The 23847-nt window shown below is 47.2% G+C and overlaps 1 protein-coding gene across 1 annotated transcript in view; it reads right to left on the bottom strand.

Moving 5' to 3' along the window:
* Positions 1 to 208: 208 nt before the first annotated feature.
* LOC311120751 (ubiquitin carboxyl-terminal hydrolase 33-like) overlaps positions 209 to 23847 on the bottom strand; it is a gene marked incomplete at its 5' end in the record, with an annotated part of 36064 nt that continues 12425 nt past the window's right edge. Inside the window, 15 exons of the mRNA XM_084195326.1 lie at positions 209 to 2058; positions 2270 to 2338; positions 3966 to 4068; positions 7188 to 7296; positions 11399 to 11480; positions 11857 to 12026; positions 13957 to 14083; positions 14322 to 14502; positions 16586 to 16631; positions 16735 to 16768; positions 16935 to 17005; positions 18096 to 18268; positions 20341 to 20444; positions 20620 to 20838; positions 21634 to 22120. Coding sequence (XP_084051452.1) covers positions 1919 to 2058; positions 2270 to 2338; positions 3966 to 4068; positions 7188 to 7296; positions 11399 to 11480; positions 11857 to 12026; positions 13957 to 14083; positions 14322 to 14502; positions 16586 to 16631; positions 16735 to 16768; positions 16935 to 17005; positions 18096 to 18268; positions 20341 to 20444; positions 20620 to 20838; positions 21634 to 22120 — 2115 coding nt within the window. The remainder of the gene's footprint in view (positions 2059 to 2269; positions 2339 to 3965; positions 4069 to 7187; positions 7297 to 11398; positions 11481 to 11856; positions 12027 to 13956; positions 14084 to 14321; positions 14503 to 16585; positions 16632 to 16734; positions 16769 to 16934; positions 17006 to 18095; positions 18269 to 20340; positions 20445 to 20619; positions 20839 to 21633; positions 22121 to 23847) is intronic.

Below are 23847 nucleotides of genomic sequence, written 5' to 3' on the forward strand. Positions count from 1 at the left end.
TACCCCCTGTATATAGCCTCCCTACTGTTATTTCCCATTGACTCTGTACCGGTACCCCCTGTATATAGCCTCCCTACTGTTATTACACATTGACTCTGTACCGGTACCCTCTGTATATAGCCTCCCTACTGTTATTTCCCATTGACTCTGTACCAGTACCCCCTGTATATAGCCTCCCTACTGTTATTTCCCATTGACTCTGTACCGGTACCCCCTGTATATAGCCTCCCTACTGTTATTTCCCATTGACTCTGTACCGGTACCCCCTGTATATAGCCTCCCTACTGTTATTTCACATTGACTCTGTACCGGTACCCCCTGTATATAGCCTCCCTACTGTTATTACACATTGACTCTGTACCGGTACCCCCTGTATATAGCCTCCCTACTGTTATTTCCCATTGACTCTGTACCGGTACCCCCTGTATATAGCCTCCCTACTGTTATTTCACATTGACTCTGTACCGGTACCCCCTGTATATAGCCTCCCTACTGTTATTTCCCATTGACTCTGTACCGGTACCCCCTGTATATAGCCTCCCTACTGTTATTACACATTGACTCTGTACCGGTACCCCCTGTATATAGCCTCCCTACTGTTATTTCCCATTGACTCTGTACCGGTACCCCCTGTATATAGCCTCCCTACTGTTATTTCACATTGACTCTGTACCGGTACCCCCTGTATATAGCCTCCCTACTGTTATTTCCCATTGACTCTGTACCGGTACCCCCTGTATATAGCCTCCCTACTGTTATTACACATTGACTCTGTACCGGTACCCCCTGTATATAGCCTCCCTACTGTTATTTCCCATTGACTCTGTACCGGTACCCCCTGTATATAGCCTCCCTACTGTTATGTTATTGTTGCTCTTTAAGTATGCAGACCCATGAACCACTTCAGACCCTCATGATGAGTTCCGATTTTTGTGGCCCCCACCCCCATTTAAGTTTCCCATCCCTGATATAGAGTGACTTTGTCTCAATTTTGGTCCAAAAACCCCCCCACTGTATTCAGGAAAAATCCTTTTACCTCCACACAAAATTAATAAACGCTTGGTTCTGGAAATTACCGGACACAGTTTTCATGTATTATTCTACAGTGCTACTAGAAATGATATGTTTATACATTTATGTACATACATGTCATCATGTTATTTTCAGACATGTTTATTCCTTCTGCCCAGTTGTCAAGAAGGGCTGTCATTTTGTGGTGGTCAAGGTTAAGGAAGGGAAGTCCTTTTGCTTGAATGCTTTTTAAATAAAAAGTCAAGTGCAAAATAAAAGGCTTTAGTTGTTGTTGTTGTTTTACTCAGGGCTGGCATTGGTAGTTACTGTTAGGGGGTTGGTAGTTTCCTGTTAGGGGGTTGGTAGGTAGGTCGTTTCCTGTTAGGGGGTTGGTAGGTAGGTCGTTTCCTGTTAGGGGGTTGGTAGGTAGGTCGTTTCCTGTTAGGGGGTTGGTAGGTAGGTCGTTTCCTGTTAGGGGGTTGGTAGGTAGGTCGTTTCCTGTTAGGGGGTTGGTAGGTAGGTCGTTTCCTGTTAGGGGGTTGGTAGGTAGGTAGTTTCCTGTGAAGGGGTTGGTAGGTAGGTCGTTTCCTGTTAGGGGGTTGGTAGGTAGGTCGTTTCCTGTGAAGGGGTTGGTAGGTAGGTAGTTTCCTGTGAAGGGGTTGGTAGGTAGGTCGTTTCCTGTTAGGGGGTTGGTAGGTAGGTCGTTTCCTGTTAGGGGGTTGGTAGGTAGGTCGTTTCCTGTTAGGGGGTTGGTAGGTAGGTCGTTTCCTGTGAAGGGGTTGGTAGGTATGTAGTTTCCTGTTAGGGGGTTGGTAGGTAGGTCGTTTCCTGTGAAGGGGTTGGTAGGTAGGTCGTTTCCTGTGAAGGGGTTGGTAGGTAGGTCGTTTTAAACGTAGCACGTCTCCACCTATATCTTCTCCTTAGACTGTGAGGAGGCCTCTGGTTCGGGGTGAGAGACGTTGGGGTGGACTGTTACAAGCGGACCCCCTCCGTGGATGGAGTGGAGGAAGTTCCACGTCTCCTCAGAGATCTGTCCCGAGTCAGCTCCTTGATGGAGTAGCACACAGATTTAATGAGACTGAAATAATGTAAACATTTAGTAGCTTTTCAGAAGGATTTATCTTGATCAAGTGTGTCCACTACAGTTCCATCAGCCTCACACAAATACATAAACAGTCGTCAAGTTAGGACATTAAACAAGCAGGGTATTTAGATTTAGAAAAGACAGAACGAAGAGTTGACTGGGTCAGGCTGTTACCTTGTTTGAGTGTTAGATGGCCATTCTTGTTTATCGCGATCTTGGAGTTATCGATTGGTCCCGGTGGATCTTCAAGGGAGAGGGAAATAAATTATTATGACACATAAAATGTCGTCTGTGAGCCATGGAAATAATTTTAGCAGACATCAAAACATTTGAATTGGGATTTGTCCAAAATGAATTGACTGCCATTCACAGCCAGATGAAGGCAGCCCGCTATAACATTTTATAGCACATTACAGCTCTCCTTTTAACAAACATTTTACATTTACATTTTAGTCATTTAGCAGACGCTCTTATCCAGAGCCACTTACAGTTAGTGAGTGCATACATTTTTCATACTGGCCCCCCCGTGGGAATTGAACCCACAACCCTGGTGTTGCAAGTGCCATGCTCTACCAACTGAGCTACAGTGTGAGGCTATAGGGGTGGAGACTCCAAAGCCCTTCTAATCCACTATATATACAGCAGTATGTGGACACCCCTTCAAATTAGTGGATTCGGCTATTTCAGCCACACCCGTTGCTGACAGGTGTATAAAACCGAGCGCGCACGGCCATGCAATCTCCATAGACAAACATCGGCAGTAGAATGGCCTTACTGAAGAGCTCAGTGACTTTCAACGTGTCACCGTCATAGGATGCCACCTTTCCAACAGGTCAGTTGGTCAAATTTCTGCCCTGCTAGAGCTGCCCCGGTCAACTGTAAGTGCTGTTATTGTGAAGTGGAAACGTCTAGGAGCAACAACGGCTCAGCCGCGAAGTGGTAGGCCACACAAGCTCACAGAACGGAACCGGCGAGTGCTGAAGCGCGTAAAAATAGTCTGTTCTCGGTTGCAACACTCACTACCAAGTTCCAAACTGCCTCTGGAAGCAACGTCAGCACAATAACTGTTTGTCGGGAGCTTCATGAAATGGGTTTCCATGGCCAAGCAGCTGCACACAAGCCTAAGATCACCATGCGCAATGCCAAGTGTTGGCTGGAGTGGTGTAAAGCTCGCCGCCATTGGACTCTGGAGCAGTGGAAACACCTTCTCTGGAGTAACGAATCATGCTTCACCATCTGGCAGTCCGACGGACGAATCTGGGTTTGGCGGATGCCAGGAGAACACTACCTGCCCCAATGCATAGTGCCAACTGTAACGTTTGGTGGAGGAGGAATAATGGTCTGGGGATGTTTTTCATGGTTTAACTCCATATTAATGCCCATGATTTTGGAACGAGATGTTCGACAAGCAGGTGTCCACATACTTTTGGTCATGTGGTGTATCTGTTTAGCCAATCACCATTATCCTTTGACGAAGCCCTCCCAGGTTTTGTCTAGAAAGGATACAGGTTTTGTCAAAATGTACTTTTCACAGCAGGTTAGGAGAATTAGGTAAGGTTAGGAAAAGGGTTAGGGTTAGCTAAAATGCATTTTTTTAAAATACTTGACGTCAATTTTACAAAAGCTGTATCCCATCTCCCACTCTCTGAACCAACCACTCACCATTGTCCTTTCCCTTGACGAAGCCCTCCCACTCTCTGAACCAACCACTCACCATTGTCCTTTCCCTTGACGAAGCCCTCCCACTCTCTGAACCAACCACTCACCATTGTCCTTTCCCTTGACGAAGCCCTCCCACTCTCTGAACCAACCACTCACCATTGTCCTTTCCCTTGACGAAGCCCTCCCACTCTCTGAACCAACCACTCACCATTGTCCTTTCCCTTGACGAAGCCCTCCCACTCTCTGAACCACTGCATGCTGATGCAGTATATGATCACTGGAGACTCCTCCTCCTGGAACGCCTTGTTCAGCTGAACAGAGGGAGGAGGAGGGGGAGGGAGGAGAGGAGAGAGGGGAGGGGGGAGGGGAGGAGAGGAGAGAGGGAGAGGGGGGAGGGGGGAGGAGAGGGAGAGGGGGAGGGGAGGGGAGGAGAGAGGAGAGGAGAGGGAGAAGAGCGAGGGAAGAGGAGAGTACGGGAAGAAAGAGGGTTGAGAGAATAAGATTATAATTTCAATTAATTGAGAACATTCACTTATCTACCAGTCTCCTCCTCCTATTTACCCCTGGGATCTCTACCTCTCTCCCTCTCTGTCCCTCTCTGTCTCTCTGTCCCTCTCTCTCTCTCTCTCTCCCTCTCTGTCCCTCTCTGTCTCTCTGTCCCTCTCTCTCTCTCCCTCTCTGTCCCTCTCTCTCCCTCTCTCTCTGTCCCTCTCTCTCCCTCTCTGTCCCTCTCTCTCCCTCTCTGTCCCTCTCTCTCTCTCCCTCTCCCTCTCTGTCCCTCTCTCTCCCTCTCTCTCTGTCCCTCTCCCTCTCTGTCCCTCTCTCTCTCTCTCTCCCTCTCTGTCCCTCTCTCTCCCTCTCTCTCTGTCCCTCTCCCTCTCTCTCCCTCTCTGTCCCTCTCTGTCCCTCTCTCTGTCCCTCTCTCTCTCTCTCTCCCTCTCTGTCTCTCTCTCCCTCTCTGTCTCTCTCTCCCTCTCTGTCCCTCTCTGTCCCTCTACCTCTCTCCCTCTCCCTCTCTGTCCCTCTCTCTCCCTCTCTGTCCCTCTCTCTCTCTCCCTCTCCCTCTCTGTCCCTCTCTCTCCCTCTCTGTCCCCCTCTCTCCCTCTCTCCCTCTCTGTCCCTCTCTCTCTCTCCCCCTCTCCCTCTCTGTCCCTCTCTCTCTGTCCCTCTCTCTCCCTCTCTGTCCCTCTCTCTCCCTCTCTGTCCCTCTCTCTCTCTCCCTCTCCCTCTCTGTCCCTCTCTCTCCCTCTCTCTCTGTCCCTCTCCCTCTCTGTCCCTCTCTCTCTCTCTCCCTCTCTGTCTCTCTCTCCCTCTCTCTCCCTCTCTGTCCCTCTCTCTCTCTCCCTCTCCCTCTCTGTCCCTCTCTCTCTCCCTCTCCCTCTCTCTCCCTCTCTGTCTCTCTCTCCCTCTCTGTCCCTCTCTGTCCCTCTACCTCTCTCCCTCTCCCTCTCTGTCCCTCTCTCTCCCTCTCTGTCCCTCTCTCTCCCTCTCTGTCCCCCTCTCTCCCTCTCTCCCTGTCTCTCTCTCTCTCTCCCTCCCTCTCTGTCTCTCTCTCTCTCCCTCTCTCTCCCTCTCTGTCCCTCTCTCTCCCTCTCTGTCCCTCTCTCTCTCTCCCTCTCTGTCCCTCTCTCTCCCTCTCTGTCCCTCTCTCTCTCTCTCTCCCTCTCTGTCCCCCTCTCTCCCTCTCTGTCCCTCTCTCTCTCTCCCTCTCTGTCCCTCTCTGTCCCTCTCTGTCTCTCTCTGTCTCTCTCTGTCTCTCTCTGTCCCTCTCTGTCCCTCTCTCTGTCCCTCTCTCTGTCCCTCTCTGTCCCTCTCTGTCCCTCTATGTCTCTCTCTACCTCTCTGTCTCTCTCTGTCTCTCTCTGTCTCTCTCTGTCCCTCTCTGTCCCTCTCTGTCCCTCTGTCTCTCTCTGTCCCTCTCTCTCCCTCTCTCTCCCTCTGTCCCTCTGTGTCTCTCTCTCTGTCTCTCTCTACCTCTCTGTCTCTCTCTGTCTCTCTCTGTCTCTCTCTGTCTCTCTCTACCTCTCTGTCTCTCTCTGTCTCTCTCTGTCTCTCTCTACCTCTCTGTCTCTCTCTGTCTCTCTCTACCTCTCTGTCTCTCTCTGTCTCTCTCTGTCTCTCTCTGTCTCTCTCTGTCTCTCTCTACCTCTCTGTCTCTCTCTGTCCCTCTCTGTCTCTCTCTACCTCTCTGTCTCTCTGTCTCTCTCTGTCTCTCTCTGTCTCTCTCTACCTCTCTGTCTCTCTCTGTCTCTCTCTGTCTCTCTCTGTCTCTCTCTACCTCTCTCTACCTCTCTGTCTCTCTCTGTCTCTCTCTGTCTCTCTCTGTCTCTCTCTGTCTCTCTCGGTCTCTCTCTACCTCTCTGTCTCTCTCTGTCTCTCTCCGTCTCTCTCTGTCTCTCTCTGTCTCTCTCTGTCCCTCTGTCTCTCTCTGTCTCTCTCTGTCTCTCTCTACCTCTCTGTCTCTCTCTACCTCTCTGTCTCTCTCTGTCTCTCTCTGTCTCTCTCTGTCTCTCTCTGTCTCTCTCTGTCTCTCTCTGTCTCTCTCTACCTCTCTGTCTCTGTCTCTCTCTGTCTCTCTCTGTCTCTCTCTACCTCTCTCTACCTCTCTCTACCTCTCTCTACCTCTCTGTCTCTCTCTGTCTCTCTCTGTCTCTCTCTGTCTCTCTCTGTCTCTCTCTGTCTCTCTCTGTCTCTCTGTCCCTCTCTGTCCCTCTCTGTCTCTCTCTGTCTCTCTCTACCTCTCTGTCTCTCTCTGTCTCTCTCTGTCTCTCTCTGTCTCTCTCTACCTCTCTGTCTCTCTCTGTCTCTCTCTGTCTCTCTCTGTCTCTCTCTACCTCTCTGTCTCTCTCTACCTCTCTGTCTCTCTCTGTCCCTCTCTGTCTCTCTCTACCTCTCTGTCTCTCTCTGTCTCTCTCTGTCTCTCTCTGTCTCTCTCTGTCTCTCTCTGTCTCTCTCTGTCTCTGTCTCTCTCTGTCTCTCTCTGTCTCTCTCTCTCTCTCTGTCTCTCTCTACCTCTCTGTCTCTCTCTGTCCCTCTCTGTCCCTCTCTGTCCCTCTCTGTCCCTCTCTGTCCCTCTCTGTCTCTCTGTCCCTCTCTCTCTCATTCTTTGTGCAGTTAGTCAGTCAGTCTATATGGGTGGTATTAGTTGACACCAGGTCCATCTGTTTCCATGCATTAATAATGAGCCCTATGTCTCTGTGTCTGACCCAGCCCCTGCTCTTCTGCTGGGGCAGAGGGCTACAACACCAGGTCATCAACTCATTGTGCAGGGTTTTCCTCCAGCCCAGCACTGACAAAACAGATTCAGATCATCATGGTTGGTTGATTATTTAAAACAGGTGCGTTAGTGCTGGGGTAGAAAAAAGCCTGCACATCTACAGCTCTCTGTTAACTCCAGTACATAGAGGACAGGATCAGGGAAAGGTCTTACCCGGATAAACATGTCCAGCTCTGTCTTGCGTCTCTTTCCCAGTTTCTCAATCTCTGTCTGACAAGTGTGACACACGTACAGGTGGTTGACAGCAGGCCCTCCTCCATACCTAGACAACAGACCAATCACAGCTTAGTAACACACCTTGACAGACCAATCACAGCTTAGTAACACACCTTGACAGACCAATCACAGCTTAGTAACACCTTGACAGACCAATCACGGCTTAGTAACACAACTTGATAGAACAATCACAGCTTAGTAACACACCTTGACAGACCAATCACGGCTTAGTAACATACCTTGACAGACCAATCACAGCTTAGTAACACCTTGACAGACCAATCACGGCTTAGTAACACACCTTGACAGACTAATCACGGCTTAGTAACATACCTTGACAGACCAATCACAGCTTAGTAACACCTTGACAGACCAATCACGGCTTAGTAACTCACCTTGACTTGACCAATCACGGCTAAGTAACACAACTTGATAGAACAATCACAGCTTAGTAACACAACTTGACAGACCAATCACAGCTTAGTAACACAACTTGACAGACCAATCACAGCTTAGTAACACCCTGACAGACCAATCACGGCTTAGTAACACACCTTGACAGACCAATCACGGCTTAGTAACACCTTGAAATACCAATCACAGCTTAGTAACACCCCTTGACCAGACCAATCACAGCTTAGTAACACACCTTGACAGACCAATCATGGCTTAGTAACACACCTTGACAGACCAATCACAGCTTAGTAACACCTTGACAGACCAATAACGGCTTAGTAACACACCTTGACAGACCAATCACGGCTTAGTAAGACCTTGAAATACCAATCACAGCTTAGTAACACACCTTGACAGACCAATCATGGCTTAGTAACACACCTTGAAATACCAATCACAGCTTAGTAACACACCTTGACAGACCAATCACAGTTTAGTAACACCTTGACAGACCAATCACAGCTTAGTAACACACCTTGAAATACCAATCACAGCTTAGTAACACACCTTGACAGACCAATCATGGCTTAGTAACACACCTTGAAATACCAATCACAGCTTAGTAACACACCTTGACAGACCAATCACAGCTTAGTAACACACCTTGACAGACCAATCACGGCTTAGTAACACCTTGACAGACCAATCACGGCTTAGTAACACACCTTGACAGACCAATCACAGCTTAGTAACACACCTTGACAGACCAATCACGGCTTAGTAACACCTTGACAGACCAATCACGGCTTAGTAACACCTTGACAGACCAATCACGGCTTAGTAACACACCTTGACAGACCAATCACGGCTTAGTAACACACCTTGACAGACCAATCACAGCTTAGTAACACAATTTGACAGACCAATCACAGCTTAGTAACACCTTGAAATACCAATCACAGCTTAGTAACACACCTTGACAGACCAATCACGGCTTAGTAACACCTTGACAGACCAATCACGGCTTAGTAACACCTTGACAGACCAATCACGGCTTAGTAACACACCTTGACAGACCAATCACGGCTTAGTAACACCTTGACAGACCAATCACAGCTTAGTAACACCTTGACAGACCAATCACGGCTTAGTAACACACCTTGACAGACCAATCACGGCTTAGTAACACCTTGACAGACCAATCACGGCTTAGTAACACACCTTGACAGACCAATCACAGCTTAGTAACACCTTGAAATACCAATCACAGCTTAGTAACACACCTTGACAGACAAATCACGGCTTAGTAACACCTTGACAGACCAATCACGGCTTAGTAACACACCTTGACAGACCAATCACGGCTTAGTAACACACCTTGACAGACCAATCACGGCTAAGTAACACAACTTGATAGAACAATCACAGCTTAGTAACACACCTTGACAGACCAATCACAGCTTAATAACACACCTTGACAGACCAATCACGGCTTAGTAACACACCTTGACAGACCAATCACGGCTTAGTAACACACCTTGACAGACCAATCATGGCTTAGTAACACACCTTAACAGACCAATCACAGCTTAGTAACTCACCTTGAAATACCAATCACAGCTTAGTAACACCCCTTGACCAGACCAATCACAGCTTAGTAACACACCTTGACAGACCAATCATGGCTTAGTAACACACCTTGACAGACCAATCACAGCTTAGTAACACCTTGACAGACCAATAACGGCTTAGTAACACACCTTGACAGACCAATCACGGCTTAGTAAGACCTTGAAATACCAATCACAGCTTAGTAACACCCCTTGACCAGACCAATCACAGCTTAGTAACACACCTTGACAGACCAATCATGGCTTAGTAACACACCTTGAAATACCAATCACAGCTTAGTAACACACCTTGACAGACCAATCACAGTTTAGTAACACCTTGACAGACCAATCACAGCTTAGTAACACACCTTGAAATACCAATCACAGCTTAGTAACACACCTTGACAGACCAATCATGGCTTAGTAACACACCTTGAAATACCAATCACAGCTTAGTAACACACCTTGACAGACCAATCACAGCTTAGTAACACACCTTGACAGACCAATCACGGCTTAGTAACACCTTGACAGACCAATCACGGCTTAGTAACACACCTTGACAGACCAATCACAGCTTAGTAACACACCTTGACAGACCAATCACGGCTTAGTAACACCTTGACAGACCAATCACGGCTTAGTAACACCTTGACAGACCAATCACGGCTTAGTAACACACCTTGACAGACCAATCACGGCTTAGTAACACACCTTGACAGACCAATCACAGCTTAGTAACACACCTTGACAGACCAATCACAGCTTAGTAACACCTTGAAATACCAATCACAGCTTAGTAACACACCTTGACAGACCAATCACGGCTTAGTAACACCTTGACAGACCAATCACGGCTTAGTAACACCTTGACAGACCAATCACGGCTTAGTAACACACCTTGACAGACCAATCACGGCTTAGTAACACCTTGACAGACCAATCACAGCTTAGTAACACCTTGACAGACCAATCACGGCTTAGTAACACACCTTGACAGACCAATCACGGCTTAGTAACACCTTGACAGACCAATCACGGCTTAGTAACACACCTTGACAGACCAATCACAGCTTAGTAACACCTTGAAATACCAATCACAGCTTAGTAACACACCTTGACAGACAAATCACGGCTTAGTAACACCTTGACAGACCAATCACGGCTTAGTAACACACCTTGACAGACCAATCACGGCTTAGTAACACACCTTGACAGACCAATCACGGCTAAGTAACACAACTTGATAGAACAATCACAGCTTAGTAACACACCTTGACAGACCAATCACAGCTTAATAACACACCTTGACAGACCAATCACGGCTTAGTAACACACCTTGACAGACCAATCACGGCTTAGTAACACACCTTGACAGACCAATCATGGCTTAGTAACACACCTTAACAGACCAATCACAGCTTAGTAACTCACCTTGACAGACCAATCACAGCTTAATAACACACCTTGACAGACCAATCACGGCTTAGTAACACACCTTGACAGACCAATCACGGCTTAGTAACACACCTTGACAGACCAATCATGGCTTAGTAACACACCTTAACAGACCAATCACGGCTTAGTAACACCTTAACAGACCAATCACGGCTTAGTAACACCTTGACAGACCAATCACGGCTTAGTAACACCTTGACCAGACCAATCACAGCTTAGTAACACACCTTGACAGACCAATCACGGCTTAGTAACACCTTGACCAGGGACCACAGTCCCAGAATTCAGTTCTTGAAACACAGCTCAGTGAATAAACTTCTCAGAACCAGTAACCACTCCCCTTAGCCGCATCGTCTTCTGACAGTTGCCAGGAGACGGCCGTCGTGCTCTCTGACGTAAGACAATGCTCCTAGCCGTAAAAATAGATCTTATAAACCATGACTATCTGATGTAAGACAATGCCCAATAACCGTAACAATACATCTTATAAACCATGACTTTATCAACAATGGGTACGGTTACACTGACACATTAATACGATTATTGTGAATACTCTGATTAATATAATAGTTTGATTAAAACATTCTACGCAAGAAGAAGGATTTCCCTAAACAATCCTGTTTAATAATCCTGCATGTAATCCCACTTAATGACACTACTGTGTCTCTGTATGAAGCTGACCTGCTGTAGAGGTGATCCCACACATTCTGAGGCAGCATCACTACCAGGTCATCGATGAACGCTGCCTTGGCAGGTGGCACACCTGATGATAACAACATTTAAAAACATCATCATCATAAGTCATTATGGGCATCACTAACCTAAACTTCACCCAATATCACTGTAGACACAGATTCATTTTGTCATTTTGTTGTTGTTGCTTTGACAGCTGAGCGATTGACTGAATGGCTGACTGGCTGACTGGCTAACTGGCTGGCTGACAGACTGAATGGCTGACTGGCTGACTGGCTAACTGGCTGGCTGACAGACTGAATGGCTGACTGGCTGACTGGCTGACTGAATGGCTGACTGACTGACTGACTGACAGACTGACTGGCTGACTGATTCAGATAGAGAGAAAGATATATCGATGTCTTCTAGAGACAGACATGGATAGACGAATGTCCATAGCTCCGTACCTCCGTGTGAGCAGAGGAAGTCGTCGTTGGAGATCGGTCCAGGCTCAGCGAAGGTCTTGAACTTGTTGAGCCACTGTCTGGAGACATAGAACTGTAGCAGACTGGCCTCCGTCATGCTGAGTAGACCCGTCACCCTCCTCCTCTCCTTCGGAGCGTCCTCGTTGCTCTTCCTGGAGGGACACACACGTTACGCATTAGTAACAGAGAGATAAAGAAACTACATGGGCGGGGGTCTGTACCACAGAATGGCAACTTCCTGCTTACAGAAAACAAGAAAATTATAATCTGCTAAAAAAAGCGGCAAATCTTGGCAGATTAGAATTTTGTTGCTGCTGTTGACGTCTAGATGAAGGATGTCGCCTCACTGTGTATGATGACGACGTAACAGTTCTTAGTGTGGTGGTTTTATGCTGTGTTGCTTTGTGCAATAGAAGAGGACTGAGTCATAATACCACTCCTAGAAGAGGACTTAGTCATAATACCACTCCTAGAAGAGGACTGAGTCATAATACCACTCCTAGAAGAGGACTGAGTCATAATACCACTCCTAGAAGAGGACTGAGTCATAATACCACTCCTAGAAGAGGACTGAGTCATAATACCACTCCTAGAAGAGGACTGAGTCATAATACCACTCCTAGAAGAGGACTGAGTCATAATACCACTCCTAGAAGAGGACTGAGTCATAATACCACTCCTAGAAGAGGACTTAGTCATAATACCACTCCTAGAAGAGGACTGAGTCATAATACCACTCCTAGAAGAGGACTGAGTCATAATACCACTCCTAGAAGAGGACTTAGTCATAATACCACTCCTAGAAGAGGACTGAGTCATAATACCACTCCTAGAAGAGGACTTAGTCATAATACCACTCCTAGAAGAGGACTGAGTCATAATACCACTCCTAGAAGAGGACTGAGTCATAATACCACTCCTAGAAGAGGACTGAGTCATAATACCACTCCTAGAAGAGGACTTAGTCATAATACCACTCCTAGAAGAGGACTTAGTTATAATACCACTCCTAGAAGAGGACTTAGTTATAATACCACTCCTAGAAGAGGGCTGAGTCATAATACCACTCCTAGAAGAGGACTGAGTCATAATACCACTCCTATAAGAGGACTGAGTCATAATACCACTCCTAGAATAGGACTTAGTCATAATACCACTCCTAGAAGAGGACTGAGTCATAATACCACTCCTAGAAGAGGACTGAGTCATAATACCACTCCTAGAAGAGGACTTAGTCATAATACCACTCCTAGAAGAGGACTGAGTCATAATACCACTCCTAGAAGAGGACTGAGTCATAATACCACTCCTAGAAGAGGACTTAGTCATAATACCACTCATAGAAGAGGACTTAGTCATAATACCACTCCTAGAAGAGGACTGAGTCATAATACCACTCCTAGAAGAGGACTTAGTCATAATACCACTCCTAGAAGAGGACTTAGTCATAATACCACTCCTAGAAGAGGACTGAGTCATAATACCACTCCTAGAAGAGGACTGAGTCATAATACCACTCCTAGAAGAGGACTGAGTCATAATACCACTCCTAGAAGAGGACAGTCATAATACCACTCCTAGAAGAGGACTGAGTCATAATACCACTCCTAGAAGAGGACTTAGTCATAATACCACTCCTAGAAGAGGACTGAGTCATAATACCACTCCTAGAAGAGGACTGAGTCATAATACCACTCCTAGAAGAGGACTTAGTTATAATACCACTCCTAGAAGAGGACTTAGTCATAATACCACTCCTAGAAGAGGACTTAGTTATAATACCACTCCTAGAAGAGGACTGAGTCATAATACCACTCCTAGAAGAGGACTGAGTCATAATACCACTCCTAGAAGAGGACTGAGTCATAATACCACTCCTAGAAGAGGACTGAGTCATAATACCACTCCTAGAAGAGGACTGAGTCATAATACCACTCCTAGAAGAGGACTGAGTCATAATACCACTCCTAGAAGAGGACTGAGTCATAATACCACTCCTAGAAGAGGACTGAGTCATAATACCACTCCTAGAAGAGGACTTAGTCATAATACCACTCTTAGGGTGTGTTGATTTTGTCTTACTTGTAAAAGAGGACGTAGGCCTCAGCGTTCTGGACGCAGGACTCTGACACCTCGGTGACCCTCTGGTCATCAAACTCATACCACAGGTTGTTCAGGTCATTCCTGCAGTAGGCTATGTAGTGACCACCTGGCGGGAGGAGGAGGAGGAAGAGGATAAAGAGAGGAAGGGAGAGAGGAAGAGGAGAAAGAGAGAGGAGGTTAACCTGGGGTTTGCAAGACAAGAAAATGATAGCAATCCCCACAGAGTTGATTACTTTAAAAAATGGTGAAAGCCCTCGAGATCAACGCTAGAACAAGTTCTAGCCATCAATCCAGAGCCCTCTGTCTCCCTCCATGGAACAGACACTATCTGGACGAACACTCACTGCTGGCGGTGCCATGGTGACAGATGACAGACAGCAGGTCGTAGGAGGTGGTGTGGGCGGACCTATCCTTGGCCAGGAAGGGCTGCAGGTCCAGGCCCTCCAATGGGAAGGAGACGTGAGTCCCGATCTTAGTGGAGAACATCAGCTCATGTCTAAACCGCTTCAGGTGGATGCACAAGATCTGGATGAGAGGGGATTACAAATAATGTAATAATTGTATTGAATTAAAGTGTAACTAAATAATTTCCCGTGATGAAAACTGTGCTGCCTGGTTTAGTAGCAGACAGCCTAGCGATTAGAGCAGAAGGTTGCTGGTTCGAATACCCGAGACAACAAGGTGAAAAATATGTCGATGTGTCCTTGAGCAAGGCACTTAACCCTAATTTTCTCCAGGGACGCCATAATATATTGGCCGACCCTGTAAAACAACATATTTCACTGCACCTATCTGGTGTACACTCCCACATGCTCTACATGGCCAAAAGTATGTGGACACCTGCTCATTCCAAAATCATGGGCACTCAGTACGGGCCATTCTACTGCCAATGTTTGTCTATGGAGATTGCATGGCTGTGTGGTCGATTTTATACACCTGTCAGCAATGAGTGTGGCTGAAATAGCCAAATCCACTAATTTGAAGGGGTGTCCACATACCTTTGGCCATGTAGTGTATATACAAGCGCATTCGTAAAGTATTCAGACCCCTTGACTTTTTCCACATTGTTACATTACAACCTTATTCTAAAATGTATTGATTTATTTTTTCTCATCGATCTACACACAATACCCCATAATGACAAAGCAAAAACAGTTATTTAGACATTTTAGCAAATGTATATACAGTTGAAGTCGGAGGTTTACATACACCTTAGCCAAATACATTTAAACTCAGTTTTTCACAATTCCTGACATTTAATCCTAGTAAAAATTCCCTGTTTTAGGTCAGTTAGGATCACCACTTTATTTTAAGAATGTGAAATGTCAGAATAATAGTAGAGAGAATGATTTATTTCAGGTTTTATTTCTTTCATCACATTCCCAGTGGGTCAAACGTTTACAGACACTCAATTAGTATTTGGTAGCATGGCTTTTAAATTGTTTAACTTCGGTCAAACGTTTCGGGTAGCCTTCCACAAGCTTCCCACAATAAGTTGGGTGAATTTTGGCCCATTCCTCCTGACAGAGCTGGTGTAACTGAGTCAGGTTTGTAGGCCTCCTTGCTCGCACAAGCTTTTTCAGTTCTGCCCACAAATGTTCTATAGGATTGAGGTCAGGGCTTTGTGATGGCCACTCCAATACCTTGACTTTGTTGTCCTTAAGCCATTTTGCCACAACTTTGGAAGTATGCTTAAGGTCATTGTCCATTTGGAAGACCCATTTGCGACCAAGCTTTAACTTCCTGACTGATGTCTTGAGATGTTGCTTCAATATATCCACATAATTTTCCTTCCTCATGATGCCATCTATTTTGTGAAGTGCACCAGTCCCTCCTGCAGCAAAGCACCCCCACAGCATGATGCTGCCACCCCCGTGCTTCACGGTTGGGATGGTGTTCTTCGGCTTGCAAGCCACCCCCTTTTCCCTCCAAACATAACAATGGTCATTATGGTCAAACAGTTCTATTTTTGTTTCATCAGACCAGACGACATTTTTCCAAAAAGTACGATCTTTGTCCCCATGTGCAGTTGCAAACCGTAGTCTGGCTTTTTTATGGCGGTTTTGGAGCAGTGGCTTCTTCCTTGCTGAGCGGCCATTCAGGTTATGTCGATATAGGACTAATTTTACTGTGGATTTAGATACTTTGGTACCTGTTTCCTCCAGCATCTTCACAAGGTCCTTTGCTGTTGTTCTGGGATTGATTTGCACTTTTCTCACCAAAGTACGTTCATCTCTAGGAAACAGAACTCGTCTCCTTCCTGAGCGGTATGATGGCTGCGTGGTCCCATGTGATAGATTAATTTGTATTTTAAGAATAATGACTAAAGGATTTCACCCCAAATACAGTATAAATGTGTGAACGGTGTTAAGAGTTATAATGTAGTGTCAACCCACTAACAGAGGGGGAGGAGTTAGAAACAGCGGAGAAAGCATTCCAGGGTGAAGGGGACTGAGGAGCTGTTTAAAAGGTGGGCGGAGCAAAGTGCCTTTGTGTGTCAGGGGGTATAAAGGCTGTGTATGTATTTTTTGGCGCTTATATTATAATATATATATATATTAGCTGTGATATGAGCCTTCTCGCTTTCCTAATCCGTTTGAACACTCACCTCTGGCAAACTCTGAACTTTGCAGAATTTCACTCCATTCCGTAATCTAGCAGAGAAAAATCAGTCTTCATTAAATCTTTACTCATGTCTCCTGAGTTAAACCACGAAGAAGTTTCTAATTTTGTTGTTGGGGTTGTTAGGGTACTCACTTCTTGCATTTCTCACAGCTGTACATGTTGTCACCTTGGGACACACAGAAACAACACAGTCAGTACCGCTCCAGGCTGAACAGGTACCAGAGTACCGCTCCGGGCTGAACAGGTACCAGAGTACCGCTCCAGGCTGAACAGGTACCAGAGTACCGCTCCGGGCTGAACAGGTACCAGAGAGAGACAGTCAAGGTCCTCACCTTTCAGCTCGTCCCTGGTGAAGAAGGCAGCCAGACAGTCCTGTAGGGTCACCACAGGACCCCAGAACCAGCTGGAACACAAGGACATCATCTCAAGAGTTGTACTGTTAACAGAATAGACTTCACACAACTCACTGATGGCTACTACCAGGGGTTTGGGGTCAATTCCATTTCAATTCCAGTACACTGAAATTCCAATTCCAATTCTCTTAAATACTTTTAAATTCCGAAAAATTTGAATTTGTATTGGAGTTGTTTACTTTTTTTTTATTTTATTGACTGGAATTGACCCGAACCCTGACTCCTACTAACAATGGGTTTATGTTGACCCCAACCCTGACTCCTACTAACAATGGGTTTATGTTGACCCCAACCCTGACTCCTACTAACAATGGGTTTATGTTGATCCCAACCCTGACTCCTACTAACAATGGGTTTATGTTGATCCCAACCCTGACTCCTACTAACAATGGGTTTATGTTGATCCCAACCCTGACTCCTACTAACAATGGTTTTATCTGCTTTAACCAGGGAATATAGTTTTTCCTGGTTGAGTCACATGCTCAGGAAAAACTCTTGACCCCTATACAACCCACTTGGTGTCAGCAGACTATCCACTATGACCTATGACCCCTATATGTTGACCCCTATACAACCCACTTGGTGTCAGCAGACTATCCACTATGACCTATGACCCCTATATGTTGACCCCTATCCAACCCACTTGGTGTCAGCAGACTATCCACTATGACCTATGACCCCTATATGTTGACCCCTATACAACCCACTTGGTGTCAGCAGACTATCCACTATGACCCCTATATGTTGACCCCTATACAACCCACTTGGTGTCAGCAGACTATACACTATGACCTATGACCCCTATATGTTGACCCCTATACAACCCACTTGGTGTCAGCAGACTATCCACTATGACCTATGACCCCTATACAACCCAGTTGGTGTCAGCAGACTATCCACTGAGTCGACCTGCTGACTCACTCTGCCTCACCACGTCGTTCATATCCTTATGTTATAGGACTGGTTGATGTACTAAAAATGTAGTTGTTATTTAACCATTATTATACCTCATCCATAACACTGATCAGGTCCGTATCTTTTGATGTATTGTAATAACATTCTGTATGTAATATAACAAACCTTTTGATGTATTCCATGACGAAGGCGACCCATCCCTGGGCTGCGTAGACCTCTCCACAGGAGCCAGCCTTGACCAGAGAGGTCTGATGGGAGGAGGAGTGGAGCTTAGCCAGGTCCTCCTTGCCTGGGATGGGCAGGGACAGGTCCTGGAAGTTCTCAAGAGTCACTGACACCTGGAGGGAAGAGTGATACGTTATTATAAGATGTAAAGATGAGGCAGAATCGCATTCATGGAAACATAGGCTGTTCTGAGGGAAGGCCTGGTTGTTGCTAGATATGTTCGAGTTGCGTTGAGGACAATTGTAGCATTTAAGCTAACCCTTTTCCCAACCTTAACCGAATTATCCTACCCTGCTACGTTAATTCTCCTACCCTGATACGTTAATTCTCCGACCCTGCTACGTTAATTCTCCTACCCTGCTACAAAAAGTCACTTCTGCTGTTCTCCATCTAGTCCAAACCGGCAGGCCTGCCCGCAGAACAGTGTGGGTTCCGAATAACGCAATACTCCAAAGATGAGGCAGAGAGACGCGAGTCAGGTTAACAGGGGGGTGAGAGGGTGAAGGCAGAGGCAGAGAGACGAGAGTCAGGTTAACAGGGGGGTGAGAGGGTGAAGGCAGAGGCAGAGAGACGAGAGTCAGGTTAACAGGGGGGTGAGAGGGTGAAGGCAGAGGCAGAGAGACGAGAGTCAGGTTAACAGGGGGGTGAGAGGGTGAAGGCAGAGGCAGAGAGACGCGAGTCAAGTTAACAGGTGGGTGAGAGGGTGAAGGCTGAGGCAGAGAGACGCGAGTCAGGTTAACAGGGGGGTGAGAGGGTGAAGGCAGAGGCAGAGAGACGCAAGTCAAGTTAACAGGGGGGTGAGAGGGTGAAGGCTGAGGCAGAGAGACGCAAGTCAAGTTAACAGGGGGGTGAGAGGGTGAAGGCTGAGGCAGAGAGACGAGAGTCAAGTTAACAGGGGGGTGAGAGGGTGAAGGCAGAGGCAGAGAGACGCAAGTCAAGTTAACAGGGGGGTGAGAGGGTGAAGGCTGAGGCAGAGAGACGCAAGTCAAGTTAACAGGGGGGTGAGAGGGTGAAGGCTGAGGCAGAGAGACGCGAGTCAAGTTAACAGGTGGGTGAGAGGGTGAAGGCTGAGGCAGAGAGACGCGAGTCAGGTTAACAGGGGGGTGAGAGGGTGAAGGCTGAGGCAGAGAGACGAGAGTCAAGTTAACAGGGGGGTGAGAGGGTGAAGGCAGAGGCAGAGAGACGCAAGTCAAGTTAACAGGGGGGTGAGAGGGTGAAGGCTGAGGCAGAGAGACGCAAGTCAAGTTAACAGGGGGGTGAGAGGGTGAAGGAAGAGGCAGAGAGACGAGAGTCAGGTTAACAGGGGGGTGAGAGGGTGAAGGCTGAGGCAGAGAGACGCGAGTCAAGTTAACAGGTGGGTGAGAGGGTGAAGGCTGAGGCAGAGAGACGCGAGTCAAGTTAACAGGTGGGTGAGAGGGTGAAGGCTGAGGCAGAGAGACGCGAGTCAGGTTAACAGGGGGGTGAGAGGGTGAAGGCTGAGGCAGAGAGACGCGAGTCAGGTTAACAGGGGGGTGAGAGGGTGAAGGCAGAGGCAGAGAGACGCGAGTCAGGTTAACAGGGGGGTGAGAGGGTGAAGGCAGAGGCAGAGAGACGCGAGTCAGGTTAACAGGGGGGTGAGAGGGTGAAGGCAGAGGCAGAGAGACGCGAGTCAGGTTAACAGGGGGGTGAGAGGGTGAAGGCAGAGGCAGAGAGACGCGAGTCAGGTTAACAGGGGGGTGAGAGGGTGAAGGCAGAGGCAGAGAGACGCGAGTCAGGTTAACAGGGGGGTGAGAGGGTGAAGGCTGAGGCAGAGAGACGCAAGTCAGGTTAACAGGGGGGTGAGAGGGTGAAGGCAGAGGCAGAGAGACGCGAGTCAGGTTAACAGGGGGGTGAGAGGGTGAAGGCTGAGGCAGAGAGACGCGAGTCAGGTTAACAGGGGGGTGAGAGGGTGAAGACAGAGGCAGAGAGACGCAAGTCAGGTTAACAGGGGGGTGAGAGGGTGAAGGCAGAGGCAGAGAGACGCGAGTCAGGTTAACAGGGGGGTGAGAGGGTGAAGGCAGAGGCAGAGAGACGTGAGTCAGGTTAACAGGGGGGTGAGAGGGTGAAGGCAGAGGCAGAGAGACGCGAGTCAGGTTAACAGGGGGGTGAGAGGGTGAAGGCAGAGAGGAGGAAGGAGCCCCACAAGGTGGCTAGACAGACTACTCACCCTATCACAGGTCAGACACTGCACTGAGCTGACAATGGTCCCATCAAACACGTCTGATATCACACTGCGGTACTTCTGGCTCTTTGCTGAGGAGAGTGAGGTCACTGCAGAGAGAGAGTGAGTCAGAGAGGCAGTGTGTGAATGCTGCATAACTACTGTGCGGATTTGATTGAACTGCTCGATGATAGATACTGTAATGACTGTGTTCTGTATTGTTGCTTTTGTGCATTTTCATTTAGCGCTGGCCTCACAAAATACATTTTCATATTCATATTGTACCTTTCTTATGGCTGGAGGACATTCCTGGCCAGACAGTGTTAGTCCTGGGGGGGCTGGAGGACATTCCTGGCCAGACAGAGTTAGTCCTGGGGGGGCTGGAGGACATTCCTGGCCAGACAGAGTTAGTCCTGGGGGGGCTGGAGGAGATCTTGGTGAGGCAGTGTCCCTCCATGGGGATTGGACTCTGGGATCGGTTGCTTCTGGACACTACCTGAACCTCTGGGAACAGAGAGGAGACCGTTAGTTACATTTATATTTCAGTCATTTAGCAGACGCTCTTATCCAGAACAACTTACAATCAGTGCCTTTAACTTCAATAGGTGAAGTAGTTTCTTGGCAATTTCTCGCATGGAATAGCCTTAATTTCTAAGAACAAGAATAGACTGACGAGTTTCAAAAGAAAGTTATTTGTTTCTGGCCATTTTGATCCTGTAATCGAACCCACAATTGCTGATGCTCCAGATACTCAACTAGTCTCAAGAAGGCCAGTTTTATTGCTTCTTTAATCAGCACAACAGTTTTCAGCTGTGCTAACATAATTGCAAAAAGGTTTTCTAATGATCAATTAGCCTTTTAAAATGATAAACTTGGATTAGCAAACACAACGTGCCATTGGAACACAGGACTGATGGTTGCTGATAATGGGCCTCTGTACGCCTATGTAGATATTCCATTAAAAGTCAGCCGATTCCAGCTACAATAGCCATTTACAACATTAACAATGTCTACACTGTATTTCTGATCAACTTGATGTTATTTTAATGGACAAAATAAATAGCTTTTCTTTCGAAAACAAGGACATTTCTAAGTGACCCCAAACGTTTGAACTGTAGTGTATGTTTACCAGCTACAAATGATGACATCAGGCTTTAACTCAATGGGCTACCACAGTCTTGAGTTCTACAGGAGACCTCGTCTGATGTGATGGCGTACTTGATTCATTCACTCACTCCATCCCTGAATTAATTAATTAATTATTCCCTTCAATCATTCATCCATTCATGGTGTACCTACCAGCCATGCGTCCCTCTATCTGGACTTTGATTGCCCCCTGGTTGCTGATGGGCGTGGCCTCGTTGGTGGGAGTGGCATCCACGTCTTTATCCAGGTCTCCCCCTGAAGGCCCCGCGCCCCCCGACCCCCGGTAGAGGTCGTTGATCAGGTTCTTCTCTTTCTGCCACTCCCTATTGGTCTGGCCGGAGGAGACGGAGGAGTCAGGCCCATCAGGGATCAGCATCTCCGCTTCCTTAGACTCCTCCCCCGATGGCGCCGCCTGCCCGTCTCCGCTCCCACCCTGGCCCTCGCTGTCCGCCCGCTCGCTGCTGCCGCACGACTCGCACGACTGGAAGTCGTTGTCCGACTGGCTGGGGCTGTCGTCGTCGGGGCCGTCGTCCATGGCGATGGCGTGAGAGTGTAGGTCGTTGTCGGGGGGCTCGGCCAGCGGCTCCTTCAGCTCCTCGTGGAGCTGGTCCATCAGACAGCGCAGGAACTCTTGAGAGTCCTAATGTAGATATAGATAATATATAGTTAGAATATACTGTCCTACAGATACACATTGAGTGTACAAAACATTAGGAACACCTGCTCTTTCCATGACATAGACTGACCAGGTGAATCCAGGTGAAAGCTATGATCCCTTATTGATGTCACTTCAAATCAATATAGATGAAGGGGAGGAGACAGCCTTGAGACATGGATTGTGTATGTGTGCCATTCAGAGGGTGAATGGGCAAGACAAAATATTTAAGTGCCTTTGAACAGGGAATGGTAGTAGGTGCCAGGCGCACCGGTTTGTGTCAAGAACTGTAACGCTGCTGGGATTTTCACACTCAACAGTTTCCCGTGTGTATCAAGAACCACCCAAACGACATCCAGCCAACGGCAGGCCAGTGGTCAAAAACGGGTCATTGATGAAAGAGGACAAAGGAGGCTGACACGAATAGTGCAGAGCAACAGACGGGCTACAGTTAGTCGACTGCCAGTCCAGTACAACACTGGTGCCCAAAGACCCATAAAAGAATGCACAACTCATCGTACCTCGACACAAATAGGGTATGGCAGCCGACGACCTTAAATAGTTCCACTTCTTTCAGCAAAAAACAAGATAATGCGGTTGCAGTGGGCTAAGGCACTAAAACACTGGAGAATTGGAAAAGCATTCATTGGTCTGATGAATCCCGGTTCCTGCTGTTTCACCCTGATGGGAAGACTAGGGTATGGAGAAAACCACAAATACATGCATCCATCATGCCGCGTGTCAACATTGCAGGCTGGTGGTGTGATGGTGTGGGGTGTGTTTTCATGGCACACATTGGGGCCCTTGATAAAAATGGAGCAACGTTTCAGTGGATATCTGAACATCATTGCCGATCAGGTGCATCCCTTTATGGCAGCAGTGTATCCATCTGCAAATTGTTTTTTTCAGCAGGATAATGTCCCATGCCACAAGGCTGGGATTGTCCAGGAATGGTTCCATGAACATGACAGTGAATTCAGCTTACTGCAGGGGCCTGCCCAGTCACTAGATCTCAATCCAACTGAGCATCTGTGGGATGAGATGGAACGAGCTACTCGGAGTAGAGATCCACTACCAGCCAACTTGACACAACTGGGGGAAGAATTGGAGTCAACATGGGCCAGCATCCCTGTGGAACGCTTTGATACCTTGTAGAGTCCGATGCCCCGACGAATTGAGGCTGTTCTGACGAGAAAAGGGGGGTGCAACTCAATATTAGGAAGGTGTTCCTAATGTTTTGTACACTCAGTGTAGATATTATTGGAGGTTTAGAGTATATTTATAATTATATAAGTATATAAGTATGAAGTTATAATTATATAGTTCCTCGTTCCTCGTGGAGCTGTTACCTCAGAGTCCTGGCTTATAAGGGCACATCAATATTACTGTACTGTGCAGTTTGCTTGTTTTTCAAATTAAGAAGTGGGGCCTACTAGCATGAATGCGCGAGTCCAACTTCATGAAATAATTTCTAATCTAACATGCTAGGCTAGCCCTTGCGAGAGTTTTCATCTACACAGAGAGTTTTCATCTATATTTTTCGAAGCTGTCTATTTACCACCACAAACCGAAGCTGGCACTAAGACCGCACTCAACGAGCTGTATAAGGCCATAAGCAAACAAGAAATGCTCATCCAGAGGCGGCGCTCCTAGTGGCCGGGGACTTTAATGCAGGGAAACTTAAATCCATTTTACCTAATTTCTACCAGCAT

The sequence above is a fragment of the Coregonus lavaretus genome (genome assembly GCF_964263955.1).
Source record: "Coregonus lavaretus genome assembly, contig: HAP1_SCAFFOLD_436, whole genome shotgun sequence".
NCBI lineage: Eukaryota > Metazoa > Chordata > Actinopteri > Salmoniformes > Salmonidae > Coregonus > Coregonus lavaretus.